Below are 26,924 nucleotides of genomic sequence, written 5' to 3'. Positions count from 1 at the left end.
AAAAATTCATAAAGTTAATAATTTTGGTAGAAAATTTTGTAAAAATTTTCTGCGAACTCAAAGTCACAAAAATACTCATAACAATTTCTTGAAAAAAAATTTTTGGTAGAAATTTTCGTAGCAATTTCATGCAAATATTTTTTTGCATAAAATTTTGTAAGAAAATACTATATTTCGTAGTGTCTTAAACGGATCATAAAATATGGTATTGACCAAGCTTTCTATATATACAAACCGTATTTGCATCTCGTTATTTGCAATAAGGGCTATTAAGATCGGATCATCGTGATATAGAAACATCGGGCCTAGGTAAAGCACAAATATTTGTCCGTTTCCTTACTATTTTATTCTTCAAATTTCTCTAATCCGTCACTAACATTTGTTGCAACCGATCACAATAGGACGGCGAATATAAAATTTAAAATAATAAAATCGTCATTAATATTTATTTTTATAAAGAAAAGTTAAAAAAACCGCAAAGTAGAAAAACAGTCTATAAAATCAAATTTTCGAGTTAGAGAGTCGATTAAGTGTAAGAAATGGATTAGTACCTCATAACGTTTATCCTAAGACGATTACCTTTAATTAATTAAAAAAATTATTTATAATTTATAAAATATTTATCTCACTCTAGATTAATTAAAATTAACTATAACAATCAAATATATTTTATTTAACTAATGCAATTATTTTATAAAAATCAAAATTATTATATAAAAAAGATAATATTATTATTTTTTGACTCGACAAGATTTATTTCCTGCTCCTATGTATCTCCATATGCAATGGAGAATCAGTCACGTAATTTTTTATAAAAAAAAATATTTGTGTGTTGATATATTTTTAATTAAATTTTAATTTTTATTAAATTCAAGATTTTTGAACTGTCTCAGCTCATTCACCTTAAAATATAAAGTTAACTGAGGTGTACACCAAAGTCAATTCAATAAAATACTTAATTTTAATTATAATTATTATTATCGATATTATTGTTACTACAGTACAATATATACTTAAAAAGATTTTTTTGTTGGATATTTTTATTTTGGAGAAAAATTTAAAAATATCAAGTTGTTACAACTTGTATCTGAAATTCAAAGGTTTAAAAAGATGTCACATCTAATTAACCATTTCTCAAATAAAATATTTGATATAATAACTTTGAATATTTATGTTGAATATTGTAGTAATATTTTTTGATATTTCATTATATTTTAAATAAAAGGACTTTAAGATAACAAATTGACACAACTTGCACCTTTAAGCCCTAGAATCAAGAGAATGTCACATTCAAATAATCTATTTTTTAAAACGATAGATATCATTAATATAAATGTTGATAAGGAATCCTATAATAATTATTATTATCATTATTATTATTATTATTATAATAGTAACTATTATTATATTTATTATTATTATTATTATTATAATAGTAACTGTTCCAGTATGCCTAAAAGTCCTACATCGATTAGGAGTCGAGGCTAAGGGTAGTTTATAAACACCCTCATTTCTTAACCCATTAAGGCGCCTTTTAAAGGACAAAACCGTGACGGCCCAACGAGTGTCAAAGCAGACAATACCTCGGATGTGGTGACCCTAACGATGATAGCGGGCTTATGGTAGGAACATTTGGCGCTAGAAGGAGGACCTAGGCCACTCTTGCCCCTTAGCATCAACTGGGGGGCTTGTTCTGGTATGCCTAAAAGTCTCAAATCGATTAGGAGTCGAGGCTAAGAGTAATTTATAAACACCCTCCTTCCTTAACCCACCAAGACACCTTTTAAAGGACAAAATCGTGATGGCCCAACAAATGCTAAAGCGGATAATACCTTGGATGTGATGATCCTAACGATGATAACGAACTTACGATAGGAACAGTAACTATTATTAATTATTATTATTATTATGATTATTATGATTATTATCAAACCTACTAAACATTTTAAAGTTACGTAACAACCTAATATATAAAATTATGTAAGAATCTAATATATATATATATATATATTATTCACGTATACTACCTTTTATATAAACATATATAATATTATTATAATTATAACTATAGAATATATTATTTTAGTAAAATATATTATCACAGGAAAAAGGAAAAGAAAGAAAAAAATAAATATGATATTAAGGCTTGAAAAAAAAAAAACTGTTTGTTGAATGGGATTAGCCCATATGCTTGACCCAAATTGGAAAGAAAATGAAACCCTAAAAATTGAAAGGAATGAGATCTGAAAGGAGTGGGGGAGGGGCTCTGCTAGGGTTTTGCGCACGACCTCCCTCCCTTAACATCGACGGTGCGGCGGACCGCTGCTATGGCGTCGTCATGGCCAAGGTGGTTGGTCATTCATGCAGAGGGAAGGAGAAGACGACTAAAGAGAGAAACAGAGGAAAGTAGACGGTTATTGCTGCCACCGAAAATCATTTTCGACGGTGGTGCACGGTGGCGTTTATGATGGTTCGTCACGGTCGTGCATGGTAAGGGTCCACGAAAGAGGCTAAAGGCTGACGATGCCGCCACCAGAAATCGCCTCCGACGGTGGCACGTGGCAATGCACGACGATACTCACGGTGGCCAGAAATCGCCTTCGACAGCGGTGCATGATGGTGTTCACGGGAAGCACCGTTGCATTCCTTGGTACTGTTCATTAGCCTTTTTTATTTTATTTTCATCTATTTTTCTATTGTGACTGGGTTTTTATTTGTTAAATGCTTTACTGAGGTTTGAGAATGAGGGTTTCAATTCCATGGTAAAAAATTCACTAAAAAAAAATTGTTTTACTAATTAGAAATTAATTTGCATTCTATATCATAACAACAACATCACACTTAATACAATCGAAGAGAGTAATTGATACCCGCACTACTTTAGCCTCTTCTTTTGCCTTTTGCTTGACTTCTCCCTGTTTGAAATTTGGTTGTTATCCTTGGTTCTCTCTATTTGAAATAATTTCTTCCCCGCTCCTTCCCCTTTGTTCATGTTATGTTCTATTATTTATAGACTCAGAGGAAGATATTATTTCCCTCTTCCTTTGTCTTTTTTTGATTTTATTTTTTATTATTATTATTATTGTATATATTTTTATTTAAGTTAAAATCTGCTTTGTAAATTACTTGTTATTAAATAATTAATTTAGAAATTTTGAGAAAGAAATTAGTAAAAGGATTAATGGAATAAAATTGGTGTTTACAACATTCTCATTAACAATTTAATATTCAATTTTAACATAATAACAACCTAGTAAAGTAGAAAAAAAATCAAAATATTCTTTTCCTATAGCATGTCACCCTTCTATCGACAAAGTATTTATTATAAAATTATTAATTTTTTTAAAAATATAATATAAAAGAAACTTTGTTATTTATTAATGTAAAATAGTTCACATGTCTTAAATAAAAATCAAATATAAATTCATTAGCGGAAGCACAAATTAGCAATTACGAAACCTCAAGATAATAAATATAATAAAACCACACTAAGTCATAAAAAAAAGATAAACATAACATCCTATAACTTCAATGTTACGCTATCAAAGCAAGACCCATAAACAAAATCGAAGCATCAAGCATCTCTTTTCTATTGCTCAGTCTTATATAGGAATATTAAGCATCTTCACTTTATTGCCCCGCAACTTTGACAAGAATACCTGGTTTAATTAGATATGGGTATAGGCTTAAGTAATACCCAATTTATTAAGTCGGGCACGAGGATAGCCGCACTTGTTCCTGTCCCCGCTTTAAATTTCTAAAATCTTAATTTATTTGTTTTTAGAATTTACTTGAGATTTATGTAATTCTTACTCTATTTTAAATTTATGTAAAATAAAACTAATTAATGTAATTTTGTAATTTCTACTCTATGTTGAAATTCTTGCTTTTTTATATTATCTTGCAAAAAGAAAATAATTTTTGAGAAAGTACGAGATGAGTACATGTGTATACCTGATACTTGACAGGGACGAAGATGAGACACAAATTTCATATCTATCGGGTATGGGGATGGGGATGTGGATGAGGATATTAAAACCCACACCCGCCCCATCTCGTTCCTTAGTCTCATATACTTGATTAGTTCCTTTATGATGTTCAACTCAAACAAGAAAAACAACAAAGTAGACACAAGAGGAGTATAAATATATTTCACACATGTACAACACTTATAAGGCATATGCATGCTAACAAATCACACAATCACAACTCATACAAATACTAGTCATACACATTAAACTCAAAATCATATACACCACGATTGAATGACTCATGCAACTCATACCCCTAACTCTACATGCATGTGACACTAACCTCCAATATCACCAAAAGGTGCTCTAATACACGACAACCTAGGAGCACATGGATTGGATCACCACACACCAGGTAAGCTTCTCAATCCACACTCTTCTAGGGGAGATCAATCATGATCTTGTAGGAACATTATAGTCAATCGTGATCACCTCTCATACTTGTCAAAGGTTCCTTACCATAACTCCCCTAAGATCAAGATAGAAGCGAAAAGAAGCCTCCTACATAGATTCACACCGCCTCTCAAAGAATTTATTCATGAATGCATGGACACCCATACAACATTATCAAATACAACAAAATGCAATGTTTAATGCAACATCATGAACTTCTCAAACCTCTATGTTTGGACTACTCCACAAGATACCAAGCCTGTGCTTGTATTTCATTACTGTCGAGCTTTTTCTTAGACTTACTCATTTCATCATCATCATTTCCTTTTTTACTCTTACATCATTCTTGCTTTTCCTCTTTAATTACTCAATTATGGTTGTACTCTATATCTTCTCACATTTTCTCAAAATATGGTTATTATATTCTATACTATCATTCTTCATTGTCATCACTCCTATTTCTTTCTTTTTAATTCATTAACCATGGTTATTAAGTATTTTATATTTTTTTCAATTTTTAATTATATCACACCCTCACTAGCTCCTTTGCTAATTATAACCCTTAAAGACACACCTTTTTTCTCATCAACAATGTTTCCCCCAATGAGGCAAGGCTCGTGCCCAATGTAGAGAGGCCAAGGACCTTTTTTCATTGCATTTGCACTCGACATGGCTATTTCGACACCCAACACTAAGGGAATAGGGACCCTTTTAGTGCTCTTACACTTGACGTGATGTGATCTTAGTCATCTCCAACATCATCCCCTTGTTAAAATGGCATTACATCATGCCAAGACATTCCTTGCTCAGTGTTGAGAAGTTAGAGATCTCAATAGGGCTCCTACGCCCAAAGTGAAGAACCTCACTCACCATGCCTGATGCATTAAAAGAACGCTTAACGCTATCGTAGATCTTGTACTTTGTAGATTGCGACTTACGATTCCTTAACCCTCTGAAATACATCTTTATTAACACTCTAGAACCTTAAATCAATTAGTACAACCATCTCAATACATCTTAAAAATAATATTCATAAAACATCAATTTACTCCAACGCAATCAATTCATATCAAGCCCCTAAATCTTATCAACACAGAAATAATTATAAGTCCTTCGAAGGCTTAGGGGTCGCCTCATTGCCCATTTACTCATGTTTTCCCATAGTGAGACATTCTAACTCACCCTCTTACCTCATGTGATGATCTTTGAGACATAGCCATGCTCCTCTACTACCTTTATATCTATTATGCATGCTCCTCGAAGTTCTCATCTAGGGTTTTCTCTTCAAGCACTCTTAGGGTCCAAATATGATGTGAAAAATTGACCTAACTTCCTTCCTCTTATTTTAATAAGACTTTGGATTGGCCTCAAGAGTCTAACCCTAAGATTCCTCTCTAACCCACCATTTACTCTTATTTTATTTTTAAAAATTAATTATTTATATTATAAACTTAATTAAATAACTTAATTAAGTCCATACTATATTATTTAAACAACTATATTTTATTTATTTATTTTTAAAATCAGGATGTTACATATACTAGTAGAAAAAAAGGCACTTCGTACCTCAATGGAAAAAAGTACCTCATTGAGTAGTTATTATTTGACTTAAATATGTTTTTTGTCCATCAAATTGAAAATTGGTATTTTTAGTACCTGTAATTTCAAAAAAATCTTATTTTAGTCCGTATACTTAAATTTTGTTTAAGAATCTGTCAACTATCGTCGTATAAAATCTCCTTACTAATGTTTTTGTTAGTGAAAATATCAAATTTAATCTATCTCATGATATATAATTGTCTCAATCTATCACTTTAAGATATATTATTGGTGACCTAAGGTACTAAAATAAGATTTTTAAAAATTACATGGACTGAAAATAATAGTTTTAAATTTGAGGGACTAAAAACAAATTTATCCTAAATTTGATGGACTAAAAACACATATATTTAAGCCTTATATTTTTAAATAAAGAAATTATTATTTTTTATATACATTTGTCCTATTTCATCCTTAAAAGATGTATTGGTGAAAAAAAAGTTAAAATACAACATAGGGATATAAACATCTTTTTGAAAAGTTGACACCAAAAGGTGTATGATATCTCCTTTATATAATGTTATAGATAAATTAGAATAACTATTTTTAACGAGAGTGTTTTATGAATTATTCTTCAATGATTTTAGGAGTTTTAGTACTTTTAGAAGAAAAAAATTGACCTCTTATCTCATTTAATATATCTTTTTCATATTTATTTCTAAATTTATCAATTTCAAATTATAATTTATTAAAAATAAGCTTATATCTAAAAATATAAATTAATTATTTCATATATCTAAAATATAATGTATGTTAAAAATATTTATTTATTATGAATTCAAATTATAATGAAATTTTAATTTTAATTATACTTAAAAATATTTATTTAATATAAATTTTAATTATTGAAAATAAACATTTGTATAAACATTACATATATGAAAGTACTATCATAACTTGAAGTGGAAACTCTTATCACTTTCACAATGAACTTGGGCGTGTGGGTTTAACTCAGTGACATGTTTGGTTGATTCGCTGATGGTCGGAGCATTGATATCTATGGCCAATTTGGTCCACACTATTTTACTTTCGTGGACTAAAGGTGCTCTTGGTGGCATTTTCACGCTTACTTTGGTTTTTTAATATATATATATATAGAGAAGAAATTCACTTACTCCACTCGATAATTAAGTCTACAATATTTTAAAAAATTTGAAAACTCTCTAAAAAAATTAAAAATTATTTGATACTCTATTTTATTAACTCAAATTCAATGGTTGAATCACTAAAATTTGATATGAAACATGAATTATTGAGTAGAGCAAAATTAGGTAGATTTACTTTTGGAGTAAGTTCTCTTTTCATATACACACGCACACATACATTCATTACTCCTTTTTCCTCCTAAAATACTTTAATTTTATTTTTATTCTTTATTTTTCAAACTTTCCAAAATAATAAATTTAATACTTTCAAAAAAATACTTTTCAAAATAATAATTGAATATACTTAAATGTATTTTTCTAAAGTATGTTTTTTAATACTTTTGGAAAGTATTTTTTGAAATAGTAAATATAATGCTCTTGAATGAACTTTCTAGAAGTATTTCTTTTATACTTTCGGTACTTTTTACAATAGTAAATTTAATATTTTGAAAAGTACTTTGTAGAGTTATGAAGAAAACATAATTTTGAAAAGTATATACATTTTTAGAACACTAAATTTACAATTCTGGAAAATACTTTATGAAAGTATAAAAATAGATATTTCTGAAAAGTATTTTTATAAGTTTGAAAAAAATAAATTTATTCCGAAGTCGACAAAATCATACCTTAATTACAAACTTCTTCGAAAAAGATTCACCAAGTTCCTTCGTTTTCTAATATAGCTAATTACTACTTTGTATAAGTCGTATTAAATAAATTATAAATGAAAAATATAATTTAACATATTAATTCATACATTTTATTCAATGTAGAGAACATCGAAGATAAAGTGAAAAACTAGAGTTTAAAGCTTGATAAAGTTGAGAGTAAAAAATAACATTTAAAAAGTACAAAAATGATGTGTAATTTTCTTCATTGCTAAAGAGAAAAATCAAGAACCATAAGTAAGAAAGACAACAAACAATGTAAAGGTGGCCAAAAAGAAATAAAGTGGAAGAAGAATGTTGGGAATTAACAGATCTAGTTCCTACCATTGTTAATATAAAATAGCACTATGCAGAAGCGAAATAAGATTAAGGAGTAGAAGAATAACCCTAGAATTTTTACGTGGAAAACCTTCTTAATGTGAGGAAGGAATAACCATAGACCTAGTTTAGTAAAAGAATCTCTACTATGAAAATAGGATTACAAATAGTCTCTCTTTCACAAGAGGATCGCTCAAAGAATCTCACCCTCCTAGATGGTTATCTCTCAATTCTCACCAAGTGTAGTGGAAACAACTCTCTCTTTCTCTCAAGGAGGGACACAAGAACTTTCTCATTCTATTTATTTTTTTCTCTCAAAGAGGATTCTAGAATAGATTGAACTCAGCAACATCACCACTTCATAAATCTCCCTATTTATAAGGATGTAATGATATCCTTGATTCGTGGCTCTCTATTCATGCCCTTCATTCATGGCTCTCCATTCATGACTCTTCATGTGAGATATAACTCTTCATGAAGGGATGACTTTCCATGAAGTGCTTGATCAATTAAGGAAAGAATTCCAACAAATCCCCATTGCTTTTGTAATTGGTAAGAACCACTATAGTCTTGGTTGGTTTTTTCTTTGTCATCTTCAAAACTTTGAGTTTCTCCCTCATCAGTAAGGTTAACATAGTCATTTGAGCAGTATATTATTGATTGTTGTTTGTTTCTTGTGGTTCGTCTCACTTGAGGTTCTTGCTCCATTTGAACATTCTTCATCATTTGTTCTTCATTTTTTTTATCAAATGGTTCATATGTCTCATTAGGTTCTTCCATCATTTGATCAAGTTGCATTATCTGATTAGGTTCTTTCGTTTGATATTGTTCCATCTAGGGAATTTATCCTCTTGAATTAATAGAACTTTGGCTTCATACTGTTTGATATCTTGGATTGTTTGATCCCAAAAAAAAAATATCATATCTACTTTGAACAATTCTCTTATTTGTAGGATCCCATAGTTTGAAACCAAATTCATCTCTTGGTGAACCAAGGTATATGCACTCCTTCGTTTTTCCATCAAGCTTTGTTCTTTCATCTTTTGAAATGTGAACAAAAACATTACTTCCAAATATTCTCAAGTGATTATAGGAGAACTTCTTTCCATACCATACATCATTTGGCATCTCCATTTAATAGTCTTAAGGGTGACATGTTCATCAAATCATTAATAGGTTTTACTGGCCCCCAAAATGACTTAGGGTGTTTTGCATGAGAAAACATGCTTCATACCTTTTTTTTTTTTTTTTACAATTGTTCTATTGAACCTTTCCACCAGACCATTCATCTGAGTTGTCTTGGGAGGTACTTTTTCATGTCGTATCCTATGAGACTTACAATAATGCTCAAATAGACCTCTATACACTCATCATTATCAGTTCTCAAGTAGTTAAGTTTTGTACTAGTTTCTTTTTCCATAGATGCATAACACTCTTTGGAAGCTTAAAGAACTTGGTATTTCATCTTCAATAGATACACCAACAATTTTCCTTAGTGGTCATCAATGATGGTAACAAAATACTAGGTACTGCATAAGGACCTTTTAGACATTTAGCAAACATTTGAGTTAGCAAGATCCAAAATTTTCTTTCTTCATTTAACATCATTTGATCTTTTAAATGATACTCTATGCTGCTTGCCTGCAATACAATCTTCACATGATTCAAGTGGATGCCCATTTATATGTAGAAGGAAATCTTTTGCAAGGATCTCTAACCCTTTCTAGCTTATATGGCCCAAATGTCTATGCCTTAATTATTTACTTGCATCTTAAGCAACATTCATGTCCATTCTGCATATCTTTCATTACATAAAGTGCATAGAGCCTTCCTTCCTATCGCGAGCAACAATCATGCTTCCTTGATTAAGTTTCCATCTACCAACACCAAATTGGTTCAGCATTCTGACTTCATCTAGCTTTCCAACAAAGATAAGGTTTAGACGTGTAACATCCCAAAATTTTACTAATTAGAATCTGGTAAATAATAGTTATTTAGATAGAAATCAACTCCTTAATGAGTCTAAACACAAAGGAATTGAATAATAAGAACCTAGATTAAAATTAATAGGATTTTCAATCCTTGATTAAGTTAGTATAGACTAATTGAACTAGTATAGATTAATGAAGAGTCTTAAAAGCTAAGTAGAAGTTGTTTAAGGCTTAACACTTGGTAAAAACCTCAATCGAGGCACATAAGTGATAAATTAATTAATGGTAAAGTCTTAGAACTAATTAATTAGTAAGCTAGCTAATTTAATTAAATCAAGTACTAGATTAATACAAAAAAGTAATTAGTAACACTTATTCAAGACCAATTAGTATAAATAAGGATTAACTTAATTATGAAAAGAAACTTGAACTAATTTCTAATTTGATTTATTTAGTAGTCTAAGAATAAGGTCAAAATTAGAATTAGAAAGTCAACAAGAGTCAAAGGAAGGAACTTAGTCAACTCATTAATGACATACTAGTAAATTTTAAGAACTTTGTTAAATAAGCTTAAAATTAGATTCAAAATATTTAGTACATGATTAATATTTAGCGGACTTAATTAACACTTAAAGTAAGTTAGTTAAAAACATGATTAAACTAATTAGAGATTCAACTCATTAAATAGTAATTTTAAAGCTAAGTTATACTAAAATTAATGCCTAAAACTATACTATACCTAACCTTAATTAAGAAACCTAATTAAGTGTGTGCGTGTGCGTGTTGTCCTATGTATAAATAGATAATGAAGGCCTTCTACCTTCATTTTTTGTGCAGCCACCACCCTCAAGAGAGAGAAACTCTCATTTTCTCTCATCTCCCGCAAAATCCTCAAACTTTTATCTCAATATTAAACCACCTATTCTTGTTTTATCTCAAGTATGTTGGTGAGGAGCTTGATGGCTCCAAGTTGATATGACTTTTGTAGCATTTAGAAAACTTTGATCCTTTCACTAAGAGATATGGATGAGTTCTCTTTTATCGCTTACATGTTTTGAGTGGTTGAAGAGTTATTCTCTTCATATTGTTAGAGTAATTTCATTTTGTTGGAATTTTTGTCAATTTTGCTTGGTGAAGTGCGACTATATCCATGTGTAATTATGCCTCTGAAATCACATGAAAATTTTTTGGAGCACATTTACTATTTTTAATGAGTAAATTTATTTGTTTTGCTGAATTTACTCTACTTTTGTTTTTATTTGATTAAACTTCTTAAATAAGATATTAGTGGGAATTGAAGCAATAGAAACCTTCTACATGTTATTGTTGATGTTTTGGAATTTTTGTATGAATTTAAAAGTCTTAGAAGTATTTGATTTTGATTTTATATTGGAATTTCATAAATTCGTCCGGTTAAGTTCTTATTGGATGAAAATTAGTTTATGTGTAAAAGAAATGTTGGGTTTTCTTCCCTTCCACAATTCATAAAGAGTCTTATTTAAAAAAGGTCTTATTAATATTCTACTTTGAATATAGCAAGTTGTATTGACAGACTCTACCCATAAGTGTTTTGGCAAAGAATATTTGCAAAGAAGAGTTCTAGCCATTTCTTGTAAAGTGCAGTTCTTTTTTGAACTACCCCAGTTTTGTTGTGGTGTTCTTGGTTAAGAAAAGTTGTGAAAGAAACCATTCTTTTCATAAAACATTTTAAAATCATAACTTTCAAAGTCGGTTTCATGATCACTTTTGATGAAAGATATGCAAAATCCTTTTTCATTTTGAACTTTTCTACAAAAGTATATACCACACACATATATATATATATATATATATATATATATATATATATATTCAGAATAGTCATCAATAATAACTAGTCCATTCTTCTTACCACCTAGACTTAAAGTTCTAGTTGGATTAAACAAATCCATATGTAATAATTCTACAGGTCTAGATGTGGAAACAATCTTTTTAGGTTTAAAGGGGGTTTTAACTTGTTCCCCGTCTGATAGGCTTCATAGAGAAGATGAGTTTTCCACAAAATCTCAAGTAATATTTTTACTAATTTTTTCCCCTTAATTTTGAAACATGTTTTAGATTGACATGCATAAGCTTTTTATGCTAAATCCATCTTTCATCTTCTTTGGAGACCCAACATGTTACATTCTGTTTACTCAGATTTTATAGCTTAATCTCATAGAGATTATTCTTCCTATAGGTAATAAAAATAATAAATCCATCCTTTTTCTTGACTATGCATGCCTTTTTGTTAAAGGTCACAATATACCTACTATTACAAAATTGACTTATGTAGGTTGATTGTACTTTAAACTTTCAAGATATAAAACATTATGAACAATAGGTATACAATTTTTTTTTACCTATCTTATCTATAGCTTTAATTTATCCTTTTCCATTGCATCAAAAGGAGATAGACCCTTCATGAGGTTGAAGGTCTAGGAACATAGACCTTTCTCTTGTAATGTGTCATGAGCAACCACTATCTAGATACCAATGTGAATCCTTACTTTTTTTCCACTAAGGATATCTACAACATAAATTATCTAAGACTTTGGTACCTAAATCTTCTTGGGCCTTTCTTATTAGTACCCATAATCTTAGACTTTCCTATATATATATATATATATATATATATATTTTGGAGGTTATTCTCCTTTTCCACTTGTTTTTATAGAAAATAGTATTGGATCTGGAGTGAAATGTATTAGATTTAGATTTAAACTTGAGACCACTTTTGTCAGATGAGAGTCTTCAATGTTTTAAAAGCATGTTCATTTTAGAAGATCTCTCTACAAATTTAGCAAGATTCTTTTTGAGTTTTGTATTTTTAGCTTGTAGTGTTGTAATCTCAAGGGGAACATTGCTAATGATCTCTTGTTTGAGAGTTTGAATCTATCTGGTAGCATCTGATACATATTTCTTGAGTTTTTTATTTTCTTATCGTAAGACTCTACATTTTCTTTATGTTTCTTATACTCAAGAGAGATCATGAGAGTTTGCTAGAAGAGTTGCATATAACATCTCTTCTTCATTAGAATCATTAAAATAATAAGAGTTATAGTCAAATTTTACCTCTATCTTTGTATTGTTCGTGTTTGAGCCTGCATTTGACATGACATATGTGTTGACTTTCTCATCGTCTGAACTACTACTATCTAGAGCCTCCCATATGACCATCAAACTTTTCTTGGCCTTTTTCTTGTTAGTCTATTGCTTCTTGAGTGTAAGACATTCACCCTTCATATGTCTAGGTTTCTTAAACTCATAATAGATGACTTCCTTATTATTTTCCTACACAGGTTTCTTGTACCTGTCTTTCTTTTATAGAAGTTGCTTAGTCTTCCTTTTTTCTTGAGCATTCTCTTAAACTTTTATACATGAGAGATATCTTATTGTTTATTGGGTTTTTAAAACTTTTATTTGAGTTGTTGAGCTTAGATTCAACCTTTAGAGCTTTACCCTTTTCTTTTCTTTTGGTGGATTCACCACTTTTTAAAGTAACAAAATCACTTGCTTTAAGATAGTCTTCAGATGAACCTAATGAACTCTTAGAGCTCCTAATAGCTCATTAAGAGTAAGGATCTTGAAATCATGTGCTTCTAATATGGTTGTGGCTTTAGGTTTCTAGATCTTAGGAAAACTATCCAAGATCTTGAGATTATTCTAAGCTTTGGAAAACTCAGTTCCCATGGAATTTAGCCCATTAAGAATTGTTTGGAATCTTCCAACAATTTCATCATTAGTTTCATTTTCCTTCATGGAGAATAACTTATAGTGTCTTTGAAAAGTGGCAACTCGTCTAAGTTTGACATACTTAGTACCCTCATGAATTACCCCAATGGCTTCCCATATTTCTTTTGTTGTTTTGTAGCTACAGAACTTGTTGTTTTCAGTTTTGGAAAATGAGCAAGCCAGGATGTATTTGACTTTGGTGTTGAGTTGCAATTTTGTAGTCGTCTTGTGTAAATTGTAAGAGAAACTCCTTTTGATAGATACTATCATTCACCACTTGTCATCTTAGAATCTTTTCCTTTGGTGTTGTTAGGTGCTCAACCTTGTCAAAGACTAAGCTCTAATACCAAACTATAGAGAAAATAGAAACACTAGAAGAGGGGGTTGAATAGTGTTACTAAAAAACTCTCACTTTTCACAATGTAGAGAAGTAGTAATCATAATAGATACGAGAGGATAGATAAAGCAATGAATGAACTAAGGGATTTATAATAATTTGTTTTAACCATCAAGACTATGTTCAGTTATTGATCTAACTAGATCAAGTTCTACTAAGATAAAAATATTATTTACCAAGCCATTTTTGGCTCAACCCTAAGTATTTTTGAATTGCCTGTTCATGCAATCTACCCAAGTATTATTTTTTACACAGTCTTTTCAAGGTTCAACAATAAGTATTCTTTTATGGTTAAACCTCTCCAAGCTTCAACACTAAGCATTCTTTTACGGTCAAGCCTTTCTAGATGTAAACAATAAGTATTCTTTTATAGACAAGCTCCTCCAAACTTAAACCCAATAACTTAAAAGTTACAAAGGTTTAAAAGGTTGTTTCATTTTCTTGTCAAGGCTTAAGAATTTTTATAGAAAGAAAGAATGATCAATTTTTATTGTAGTCACTTGATTATCATCCCTTTTTTCTTAGTTTTAAGCTTCCTTTTACAAGGTTTCAAGAGGACTGTTGCAAATCCTTATGCTTCCTTATTATGGCTCGCTTCTTTTATCTTCGTGATTTGCTTCTTGAGGAGAGAAGTTCCCATTGGTGAAATAAATACTTGCATTAAATGCTTTTACCAAATTGTTGCTTCTTATCTGATCAAAGAAACTACTTATCACCTTTTAGCACCAAGTAGGTAGAAACATGCATCTGTTAGGATGTTGTAGTGATGAAACAACTTTCGATTGCTATTTTTCGTATTTGCAAAGATTTACTTGTCCTTTTTGATGTAAAACATATCTTTCTTTCCTTTTTGTAGAATATTAGTATCAAGAAAGCATTTTTAAACTCAATTTGTGAAGGAATTATTCAAACTTAGTTAGTTTCTTTAGAGATTGAAAATGAAAAAAAAATTAATGCATATCTCTTTTTATGATGAAGGGTTCATTTTATTCTTTAATAGAATCATCTTAATGAATCTATTGTCTTATACCATAATTCATCCTACTAATGTATTGCATCTTAGTGGAAGACTTGTTTTAGTCATTTCAAAAACTTTATACTATTGATAATAAAAAGCTTATATGTTTGTTAACAACATAACTTAAGACCAATAGGATCTAAGATTGTCTTTTGACCTAATATGTAATATAAGGAATAACTTAGGTCATTCTTCTCGAAGACACAAGTCAATATGATCCAAAGTTATCAGACAAGGTTAAAATGGGGGTTACGAATTTCAAATATAATTGAACAATTAAGAATGTAAATAGAGAATTAAACGAAAATTTCAATTGGAGATTACATCGATTCAAGAGTTCAATCCGTATGATTAAATTTTCATAGTTCAAAATATTATCTGAATTCAATCTACCTAAATCAACACAAATGTAATTAAAATATAGATCTAAATCTAGATCTAATGAATTTCCTAAAAACATGAAATGCAATCACGAACTCACAATTTTTGTGAAATTTAAGAACGATAAACGGTTGATTTAGGCAATTTAGGTTATTTTAGGTCTAGATCTAAATCTAGATCTACACCCAAAATTAATCTTTAATATCGGTTCTAGATCTAATTAAACAAAATTCATAATCATGAAAATAGAAATTAAATCTAGAATAGGAAAAAGACGAAGAGAATTCGTATGATAGAAATCGATCAAGAACTTGAATTTTACCATAATTCACAAAACCTTGAACCGAATGAACGGATTAGCTACGCATCTCCATTGAGTTTCTACAATCAATTTGTGTAAAAATGTGGAGATAAAATTTTGAGAGAGAAAGAGAAAAAAAATTAGAGAAACTTGTAGAGGAAATAACTCTAAAATCTAAAAAATGAGTGTAAAGTATACATAACAAGTTTCTCAACACCTATTAATAAACCAATATAGTGACCCTAATAAGAATATTTACAAGACTTGACCCATTAATTAACTAATTAACAAGGTTAGACTACTGATACAATAAATTCCTAAAGTAAATCCAATATGAAGTGTAAAAATGTAACATTGAGACACCTTTTTGGATGCTTAAACGTCTAAACTAAGTGAAACTATTAGCAGAGAATTTGTAGAGCTTTGTCCTAGCTTTCCAGGGACACCAAGAATGTCCAATTCCAAGTTTGGGAACTCTAGATATGGCTTGCACAAAATAACATATCAAGGTGGATAGAAACTTTGAAAATTAAATAGAATTTAGAATTGAAACCAAAGTAATCTAGTAAAACAAATATCAATCAATTCATCAATTTAAAAAACTTCGAAATATCAAATAAGTTTAATATAATGTACTAAAATATGTATTAGTAATGTATTATTAGTCCTAGGCATGATTGTATCATCATTTAAATGAACTATTTTTGAAATCATTATTTGTGACCAACATTGGTGAGTAAATTCATACGTCTGTGTAGTGTATAATAATAATAATCATAATAATAATAATAATAATAATAATAATAATAATTTAACAATAATTTTTTAATTTTTTTAATTTGGCAGTAAGTTTTGAGAAATAATCATTTAATATAAAGTTATTGAGCGATGTAATAGTTGGTAAAAGTATTTACACTGACATCATTTGATTATTTTCCTATATATGAGGCGAGATCAAATGACACTAATGTAACTTTTATCAACTATTACACCGTTCAATAATTTTATATTAAATGTAAATTTTATTGATCCAACTATTGAATTATAACTTTATATCACGTTATATGTTTATGTCAAATTTTTTTAACCTTGAATAACAATTTAAAGGTGATCGAATTGATCATATTTTATTATGAAATTAAATATGTTTTTGGTTCATCAAATTTAAGGTAAATTTATTTTTAGTCCTTCAAGTTTAAAATTGATTTTTTAGTTCCAGTAATTTTTAAAAATCTTATTTTATTCCTTATACTCAAATTTTGTTAGAGAATCTTTCAAATACTATCACATAAAATCTATCTATTAGTGTCTTTGTTAGTGAAAAAAATCACATTAAACCTTACTCATACTTTATAACTGTGTATATTTGTTGCTTTTAAACATATTATTGGTAACCTAAGAGACTAAAAAAAGTAGTTTTTAATTTGAGAGACCAGAAATAAATTTACCTTAAATTTGAGAGACCAAAAACATATTTAAGCCTTTAGTGTATATTAAAATGTATATATTATATCAATTTTGATCTATATGAATGAGGTATAAAGTTATCTTAGATTAATATAAATTTTTTTATATATGATCTAGGAGTAAGAAAATTTCAAACTAATGATATTTTTTAAAAATAATTATTTAATATAAACTTATTGAGCCATATAATAGTTGGTAAAAGTTATATACTAACGTCATTTGATCCCTCTAGATCAAATAACACTTGTGTACTTTTTTACCAACTATTACATTGCTTAATTACATTATTTTAAATATAAATTTTGTCGATCTAACTGTTAAATTATTTTATATCACCTTGAATGTTTATGTCGCCAAATTTTGTTAAAATTGAATAACGATTTGAAGGTAATCAAATTGTTAATATTTTAAGTATTTTTTTATAATGTTTATATTACATCAATTTTAATTTATATAAATGGAGTATCAAATCATCTGAAACTAATATAAAATTTTGTACATATGATATAAGAATAAGAAACTTTCAATCTATAATTAAGTTTTGAAAATAATCATTTAATATAATTTTTTTGAGTGGTGTAATAATTGATAAAAGGTAAATCCATATCATTTGATCTCTCTCTCTTTTTATATATATATATATATATATATATATATATATATATATATATATATATTACTAATTAAAATACATTAATACTTAATGTAAAAATGTTTGATATTATCATTCAAATTATTATGCATATGTGACAATATTTTATATATAATAATATATTTTTTACAAAGATGTAGTAATTATTTTAAAAAGTATACATAACATGATGTAACAAATGGTTGGAGTGAGGTACATTTAAAAATATTGTTAATTTCTTTTAATGTTTATTATGATGTAACTAATATATAATGTATATATGTTGCAACTTTTTGAAGAATAGTATTAGAATACAATCCTTCTAATAGTATTTTTTATTAATTCAAAATATTAAAATTTATGAATTGAAATTAAACTTAATTTATAAAAAAAGAAACACACACACACAAACAAAGACATAGACACGCACAAACACTCTCTCTCACACATGCACACACATATATTTATATTTTGTATAAACATTTTGAAATTTTCTTTGAGTACACTCATATATAATTTAGTCTCGTAATTTAGAAAACAGTTTCATGTTAGTTCTAAAACCATGAAATTTTAAATTAATTATCTGAAACTACATTTTCCCAGTCTTATTAGTCTAAAACTCAAGAAAATTTGTTTGATTAAAGTGATAATATAAATATATATTTAGGAATTAAAATAACATTATGTTTATAAAAATTGTAAAGTGCTTGATATAAATGATGGATTATCATTTCTTTTTAAATTGTGTCATATAATAAAGACTAGAGAATTATGTCTTTAAATTTGAAATTATAAAAATATAAAGGTAAAATAATTTTTAAAATCTTTTTCGTTTCCTTATAAAACAAGCTATAAAATGAATTTTCTCTCTTCCTCCCCATTAAATTATTTCCCCTCCATTCAACCAAATACAATTTTAAACCCTTTATTCCTTCTCTCCCCCCTCTAATTCTCCTCCATTAAAATCCCCCTTCTCATTAAAATCTCACATTTTCCTTCCTTTGAATAAAAAATCCTTTAGTATTTCTCAGTGTTTCAAATTATTGTCTTGATGAAAAATAGTTGTGGAAAATAAAAATGACAGTTCATTGTAAAAATAAAAAATAAAAAACTGTTACAACACTAAATAGTTATCAAAATTTTCTATTAGTACAATCTTTATTTACTAAAATTATAAATACTATAAATTTGTATACTAATAATATATAAAATATATAAATGACAACTAATATTTTTATATTAATAATATATATAAAAAAAAATTACTTACAGACAATTTTATTAATGTAAAAATTAATATATATTTTATTAATAGGTTATATTGATAATTAGTCATAAATCATAATATTATATTAATGAACAATCGTTTCTTAAACAAAAATCTATAACAATAAATTATGCTCGCTCACTAAAATTATTGAAGATATGCCATTTTTTTTTGTAGCAATATCCCTGGTTTTAACTGCAAAGAATAATCAACATAACCAAGTTCTGATGTTGCGTGCATGCGTGCGTAGCTAGAATACCCTAATGAAAACCTCTGGTGGTAGTAATTAGCCCTAATAATGTTTGTAAAGTTTGCAGAATGTGGTGGGTAACTTGATGTAATGCCCTAATGATTAGCTGTGTCTTTTCTACTGGCCCACACTCCATATAGGATGGTCCTTTGCAGATATATATATCATATATGCCTTGCTGGTTGGAATCATAATCCAAAGATATTTTCAATGTGGAGAAAAAAGCATTAACTTGTATCACCAGTGCAATGCTGAAAAGATGGTGCAAAACTCTTTTCCTCGTCAAAAGAACAGACAAATCAAGTTGAATAAAAAGAATTGCATAACAAAGAACCCATCATCAATATCTTGGCCTTGGTCGGCAAAAAAAGATGGCCAAAAGAGAACATCACACGAGGGAAGCACGTATCCTTCTATAGACAACTAGTTCGCTTTACCTATAATAAAGTGTCTTGTCTCTTAAACATACAGTTAAATATTAAATTTGTTATTGTTCGGGTGTAATGAAAGACATTTGTGGAAAGATGTTAAGTTTTTCTTAAATGAATCTTGATATATATCTTAAAATATTAGATCTTAATTTTTTACTAAAAGATACTTTGTTTTGCTAGTATATATGCCCGTAATTAATTCATCTTATCCCCAAAAATCTCATAAACTTACTAGTTTTTCTCTTTTATTTGAGTGCTTTAGATTAAAATAAAAGATAATTCTATACAAGGACAAAGTTATAATGAAATTATGAATTGTTTATCTAAGAAAATTCAAAAATAAAATAAAATTAAAGGATATTGTAGTTTCAATGTTCAACCACGGCACTATTTTTTAAGCCTCTGACAGGAAAAGAACTCATCAGAAGTTAAAAAACGAGATTTTATAGGTTTGATTATATATATTTTCACATGCAGTGAAGCACTCACTCATATAATTGCCTACTTATTCACCATTAATGCTTTCTTGTCAGAGTTATCTCCTGGTTGAAAGCAACCTCAGAACAACCACTCATGCTTTTCCTTATATTTTGTGGTCCTTGTAATTATGCCAAATTATAGTGGTCGTGAATGGTGATCGATAATCACTTCGCCATTAGAGAAAGAGGAGAGAGAGAAAGGAAGAAAAGTGGCAAGGACGGCACGTATAAATGGAATTATATAGACAAAGGTAGACAAGGAAAATAAAAAGGATAATTTTGGGAGTACTGAGAAAGGCCTTTCGTTTCAATTTTTCAAACGTGGATGGACTATTGCCATTAAAGAAAAGTTGATATGGGGCTTTCATTATGGCAACTTGCAATTGGTTTGGGCTTTCGAGAGGACAAACTATTGCTATGTGCAAGTGGGAAGTGCAAGCACAAGCTAGTACTCTTTCTTTCTTGCTTTATATTTATCATTTATACGTGTACACACATATATATATATATATATATATATATGTTCTTACCGGAAATCTGCTGTAGAGGTGATTCGTCAGGTAAGATCGGTGAGCCTCCTTCACGGGTACGCTGGTGTTTCAAGATGGGGGTGGTACCTGCAAAAGAGACTCCGATGCTAAAGTTAGGGTTTGTATGAGTAATAGTCTCGTATAAGTAATGTACGTACCTTGGAGTGAATTAGGGTTGCTTTGGGCTTTGGGCCTGTGATAAGATATGATAGCGGATCTCGTCTGGGGCGAGATTTTCGGTAATCAGTGATTAGATAATGGATCTCGTATGGGCGAGATTCTCAGGAATCAGTTGTAATTCACCTGAATGCCGAGCTGACATCGTATGACGCGTGCCCGAGATCATCTTGCACTGTGATGCCGAGCTTGGAGCTCGGCTTCGCGGTACGGTCAATACACTAGCCCCCCGAGCTCCGAAGATCGTAGGTCGAGGAGTTAAGACCGAGCTCGCTAGGGGGAAGTGACCCTTCGCGTATGTTCGCCTGTCGAGATGCCACGTGTGCAAAAGTCGTTTCGTATTTCGAAACGCGAGGTCGGCGCGTTAGTGGTCATGACGGTTATGCAATGATGGCTTCCTCTGTCATAATGGGTCTCATTTAATGCGTGGTCAGGCGTGTCCCTTGGGTGACACGTGTCGTGACCGTTTTGAAATTCTGGGGGAGAGTTTTTTCTTTTCTCTCACTCGCGCCTCTTGGCCTTTTTCACTTTGCTCTTTTCCATTCTTGTGGCTTCTTGTGTACGCCGTTGCTCTCGCTTTTCTGCTTGTCTTCCGTCTTCGTCTTCTCCGTTTCCGCCGCCGTTTCCGGTAACCCAGTCACTATTAGGGTTGATTTTTGAGGGAGAGCTCTAGGTACTTCCTTTCTGCAGTCTTCTTTTTCCCTCTTCCCCAACCTTCTTTAAGTCTTTCTTGTCTTTTTCATGGCTGGGGGAAGTGGTGTCGGTTCTTCTGCGCCTTCTCGGGGCAAGGCTCGTGGTAAGGCGGTGGCTACCGGGAAAGCCGCCGCCGAAAAGAGGGATCTGCCCTGGGGCCCAGAGCCGGGCATTCCTGGCTATGACTGGGTCAAGTGCGAGGTGGGGGCGTCCAAAGTGTCTTTCGGACCTTTCTTGAGGTCAATAGGGTCGTAAGGTCGTGCAGGGTTTGCGACCCTTCTATCTCCCGAATGATCCGGCTTGAACCCTGTCAGGCTGGTGAGGGTGTGTACATGGGGAAGTCTACCGATTCTCCCCATTTCTATATGTACTATTGTTTCTTTAGGGATTTAGGCGTCTGTCTTCCTTTCACTCAGTTTGAGTGTGATTTTTTGAACCATGTCAACGCGGCTCCTTGCCAGTTGCACCCCAATAGTTGGGGTTTCTTCCCCAAGTGCGGCTGGACCACGTGAGCGCATCTGCCGACATGAATTCGCTGTGGAGCGCGGGGGTGACCGGGGAGAAGTTCTACCCTCAGGGTTCGTTGAGCTCCGAGGACCAGGGGTTGATAGACGGGGGTCGGTCCCGAAGAGAGTTTTGATGCGGCCCAGGTCCTTCTGCAGAGGGTTATGGGCATAATGGGCCATTGGAAGCCCAAGTGGGGCCAACAGCGGGAGGATTTGGCCAAGCAGCAGGAGGACCTGGCCAAGTTGAGGGGCCGACTTCAACCCTGGAAGGAGGCAAACAAGATCCTGAGGGAAGAGAATAAAGCTCTTAGTGCAGCCCTTGGTGAGGCGAAGCGGCACGAGGCTGAGCTCCGCTCTGCGCGTGGCGACCTTGCACGGGTGCAGAAGTATCTTGAGATTGCGTTGCGATCCAATGAGGCTTATGCCTCTCAGGTGGGGGAGCTGCAGGAGCTCGTCGCCTTCTCTCGAAGGCGCGCTCGCTCCTTGGAGGATGAGGTGACCTCTTCTCGTGGCCAAGTGCGGGCTCTGGAGGACGTTGTGACCTCTCTTAAGGGAGAGTTGGCGGCGGCGGCTGAGGAGCGCCTCCGTAGCGAGGTCATTCTTGGTGGCCGTGAGGACGAAATTGCCACCTTGAAGGCGGAGCTTGCGGAGCTGGCAGCAGGGAAGGCGGCCACAGACAAGAGGCTCGTGGAGGTCGAACGCTCCGTTGTGGTCGAGCACAAGAGAGGCTTCCAAAAGGCTGCTCGTCAGGCTCGGCTTCTTGCTCCCGGATTCTACTTTTCTTCCATGCACGTGGAGAAAGTCGTCCGCTTTGGGAGGCTAGTCAAGGAGGACGATGCCGATGACAGTTCTAGTGGGGGTGCTTCATCCTAGGCCACCTTTGTGATAGCTTGGTTTATTTTTCTTTGGCTTGAATTGATGTATTGAATTTTGAGAACTTTGTTTGTATATATATATATTTTGCTCTATCTTGTCCGTATTTGCGTTCAATTTTGGTTGTTCGCGCTGTTTGAGGCACATGTTTGGTGTCTGTTATACGCTTTTGTATATGGTGATACTTCTACCTTGAGTTGGTGAAGTCGAGGTTCGAGGTTGGCCTTAGTTTTTTGTTTAGTAGGATTTTTCGTGGGAGTTCGAACTCGGCCGTAAATGAATCTGTTAAGATTCGTATTCGACCTCGAATTTTGACTAAGTAATTGTTGTGAAAGTTCATAAATGACCCTAGACTGGAGTCAAGGTCAGAATTCGACCTTAATTCGGTCGTGCTGGGGTTTGAATTCGACCCCGGTATTGAGAGTGGGGTGTGCTTTGCCAGGGTTCAAAGACGTCCTCAGGTTAGTGGTTTGGACTCGACCTCAAGTAAATGTGTTGAGGCTCGTATTCGACCTCGGATTTGAATTAGACGATTTGGTTAGGTTTGGACTCGACCTTTATCGGGAGTGTCGAGGCTCGTATTCGCCCTTACACTTCGATTTTGAGCAACTGATTTTATTGTGGTTCGGATTTGACCGATTTTATTAAGGTTCGGGTTTGACCTTGAAAGTGCCGAGGTTCGTATCCGACCTTAGGCTTTGGTGGGGTTCGGGTTTGATCTTAGGTTTGAGCAAAATGATTTAGCTAAGGTTCGAACTCGACTTTTAAGCGGGGACATCGAGGTTCATACTCGACCTCGGTTTTGAATAAAATGAATTTTTGGTGAGGTTCGTATTCGACCTCGGATCTGGATGCTGTGGTTCGTACTCGACCTCATATGCTAAGGGAGGTTCGGGCTCGACCTCAGACTTCTGTTTAGGTGAGCATTTCTGTGAAGGTTCGATGACCTTGATTTGTTAGTGCCGAGGTTCTGAGCCGACCTCAAACCGGAGTGTAGTGAATTGGATAAGTGGTCCGTATCCGCCCTTAAGTTTAGGGTCATGTATGTTTCGTCACGGTTCGAACTCGACCTTAGGTATACGGCTCGTACTCGACTTTTAACGACAGTGTCGAGGTTCGGACTTGACCTTAGATTTAGGGTGGTGCGTGTTTCATCGAGGTTCGAACTCGATCTCAGATATGTGGTTCGGACTCGACCTCCGAATAAGTTATTAAGGTTCGAACTCGACCCTTGACAAGAGCGTCGAGGTTCGTATTCGACCTTGGAATTTGTGAGTTGGTTCGATTAAGGTTCAGACTCGACCATTAACGGAAGCGTCGAGTTTCGTATTCGACCTCGAATTCGAGTGAAGTGATTTGATTAAGGTTCTGAATCGACCTTTAAAGAAAGCGTCGGGGTTCGTACTCGACCTCGGATTTGCTATTTAATTGAGGTTCGAACTCGACCTTTAGCGGAAATGTCGAGGTTCGTACTCGACCTCAAATTTGAGATATGCTATTTGATTAAGGTTCGAACTCGACCTTTAACGAGAGCGTCAAGGTTCGTACTTGACCTCAGGTTTGAGATAGATTATTTAATTAAGGTTCGAACTCGACCTTTAGCGGAAATGTCGAGGTTCGTACTCGACCTCAAATTTGAGATATGCTATTTGATTAAGGTTCGAACTCGACCTTTAACGAGAGCGTCAAGGTCCATACTCGACCTCAAGTTTGAGATAGATTATTTAATTAAGGTTCGAACTCGACCTTTAACGGAAGCATCGAGGTTCGTACTCGACCTCGGATTTGCTATTTGATTGAGGTTCGAACTCGACCTTTAACGGAAGCATCGAGGTTCGTACTCGACCTCGGATTTAAGTGTTTGCACAGTTAGAGTTCATTTTCGTCCTTTAGATAATCAGGAAAATAAGAATATGAGATGAGCGAAAGGAGTAGTTTTATTTATGGTGCCTGTGTGCCTCGTTAAAAACCCTCTCAGTCAAAGGCTGAGGCGGGAAAAGAGTGCACAACTTTGTTCACACTAGAAGAAGAAGAGAGACTTAAAAACTTAAGGAGCTATGGTGGGGGGATTCCCCTTGCTTTGCTTGGTCGACGAGGAAGTCTTCAGGCTCTCGGCGTAGCATTGTCGAGCTATTTTCTGATTAGCTTTGACGGAGATGACTTTACCGTCCTTGCCCGGGAACTTCATGGTGAGGTGTGGGGTTGACACTACCGCTCCGAGTTGGTTCAAGGTTGGCCTCCCGATGATGATGTTGTAGGAAGTGTTGGCTTCCACGAGGAGGTACCGGACCATGACCCGTCTTGTATCCGGTGGCGTTCCGAAAGTTGTCAGCAAGTCTACGTATCCCCGAGTGTGAACTCGCTCTCCTGCGAAGCCGACTAGGGGCTCCATGTGAGGTTGAATGAGAGAGGTTGAATGAGAGAGTGAGGGACGTCTAGTTTGAGGAACGTTGGCCAGTACATGACGTCAGCCGAGCTTCCCTGGTCAATGAGTGTTTTCTGCACTTTCCAGTTGGCTATCTCCACAACGATGACCATGGGGTCATCCTGGTTAGGGTTGACGCCGGCGTAGTCTTCGTCGGAGAAGGAGATCGGCGGTGAGCTTTGGTGCGGGGCCTGTAGACCCCTAAAATTGTCCGGGTCAGAAATAAGACTCGAAGACTCTCGAAGACCAAAGGAAAGTCAGCCGGAAGGACTCCTGGAAGACCCTGGAAGACCCTAGGATGATTATTCGTAGGTTTAGAGGTCTTAGAGTAGCAAAAAATAAGAAAGTGGAGGGAATGAAGCCCAATACGGCCTCCCAAAAGTTCAGTACGGCCGTATTGAACATTTTAAACTACAATACGGCCGCACTGAACTCAATACGGCCGTATTGAAGTTTCTGAACTTCAATACGGCTGCACTGAACTCAATACGGCTGCACTGAACTTCAATACGGCTGCACTGAACTCAATACGGCCGTATTGAGGTTTTTTGAACTTCAATACGGCCGTACTGAATTCAATACGACCGTATTGTAGTTCAAAACTTCAATACGGACCGTATTGACCCCCAGAGGCCGTATTGCGCCTCATCCCTATAAATATGACGTCAATTGGACGTCATTCTACACTTTCACACTGAGTTTTAACCCTCTTCTTGAGTATTCTGGGTTTTTTTGAGCAATGCTCTGCCTAGAAATCACTCGGAGAGTTGATCTGACGAAGTTCTTGAGTCACGAGCCATTTGCTTGAGTCTCGAACCTAGTCGAAGGGAAATCCTCCGGATTTCCATAGTTAAAATTTTATAGGAGGGAGCGAGCGGTCTTGTAGAGGGAGGGAACGCCAAAACGCTTCCCAATTTCTGTGAAGATATATAAGAAAGCACGCTTCAAAGGTTTATCTCTTTAAAGTCCCTTCTTTTACCGCTTTCTGTGTGTACATATTTAAACTGTCATCATGTAGATAGTTAATTTATAATTGCTTAGAATAAATAGGGGTAATTTAGTAATTTCGCACTATTATTTTTAAATAATCTGTCATAGGGAACCCGAAAGGGGCGCTGTGGGGTGCTAACACCTTCCCCACGCGTAACCGACTCCCTTACCCGACTCTGGTTGTCATGGCCGAAGTCGATTTTTGAATCGATTGCCTTAAACTTCTTTTTCCAATGTTTTGAGTAAAACATTGGTGGCGACTCCATGAAC

The 26,924-nt window shown here is 33.1% G+C and overlaps 1 protein-coding gene across 3 annotated transcripts; it reads left to right on the top strand.

The window, feature by feature from the left end:
* Positions 1–2,153: 2,153 nt before the first annotated feature.
* LOC114916388 (uncharacterized) lies at positions 2,154–25,940 on the top strand. Of its 3 annotated transcripts, none has more exons than XM_083076833.1 (2): positions 2,154–2,650; positions 19,611–25,940. In XM_083076833.1, exon 2 carries the CDS (start codon positions 22,529–22,531, stop codon positions 23,237–23,239), a length of 711 nt encoding a protein of 236 aa, XP_082932959.1. In that variant the 5' UTR covers positions 2,154–2,650; positions 19,611–22,528; the 3' UTR covers positions 23,240–25,940. The 3 variants fall into 3 exon arrangements, with proteins under 3 accessions (XP_082932959.1, XP_082932960.1, XP_082932958.1); XM_083076834.1 differs by having other exon boundaries at positions 2,155–2,650; positions 19,706–25,940; XM_083076832.1 differs by having other exon boundaries at positions 2,155–2,650; positions 19,691–25,940.
* The last annotated feature ends 984 nt before the right edge of the window (positions 25,941–26,924 follow it).

Source organism: Cajanus cajan, chromosome 6 (assembly GCF_000230855.2).
Source record: "Cajanus cajan strain Asha chromosome 6, NIPB_CcT2T_4, whole genome shotgun sequence".
Classification (NCBI taxonomy): domain Eukaryota; kingdom Viridiplantae; phylum Streptophyta; class Magnoliopsida; order Fabales; family Fabaceae; genus Cajanus; species Cajanus cajan.
The sequence above is the reverse complement of the archived record's forward strand: the minus strand, read 5'-3'. Positions and strand labels throughout refer to the sequence as shown.

Coding starts and splice junctions, on each gene's coding strand:
- LOC114916388 (XM_083076833.1), top strand. CDS start 22,529: ATGGGCATAATGGGCCATTGGAAGCCCAAGTGGGGCCAACAGCGGGAG.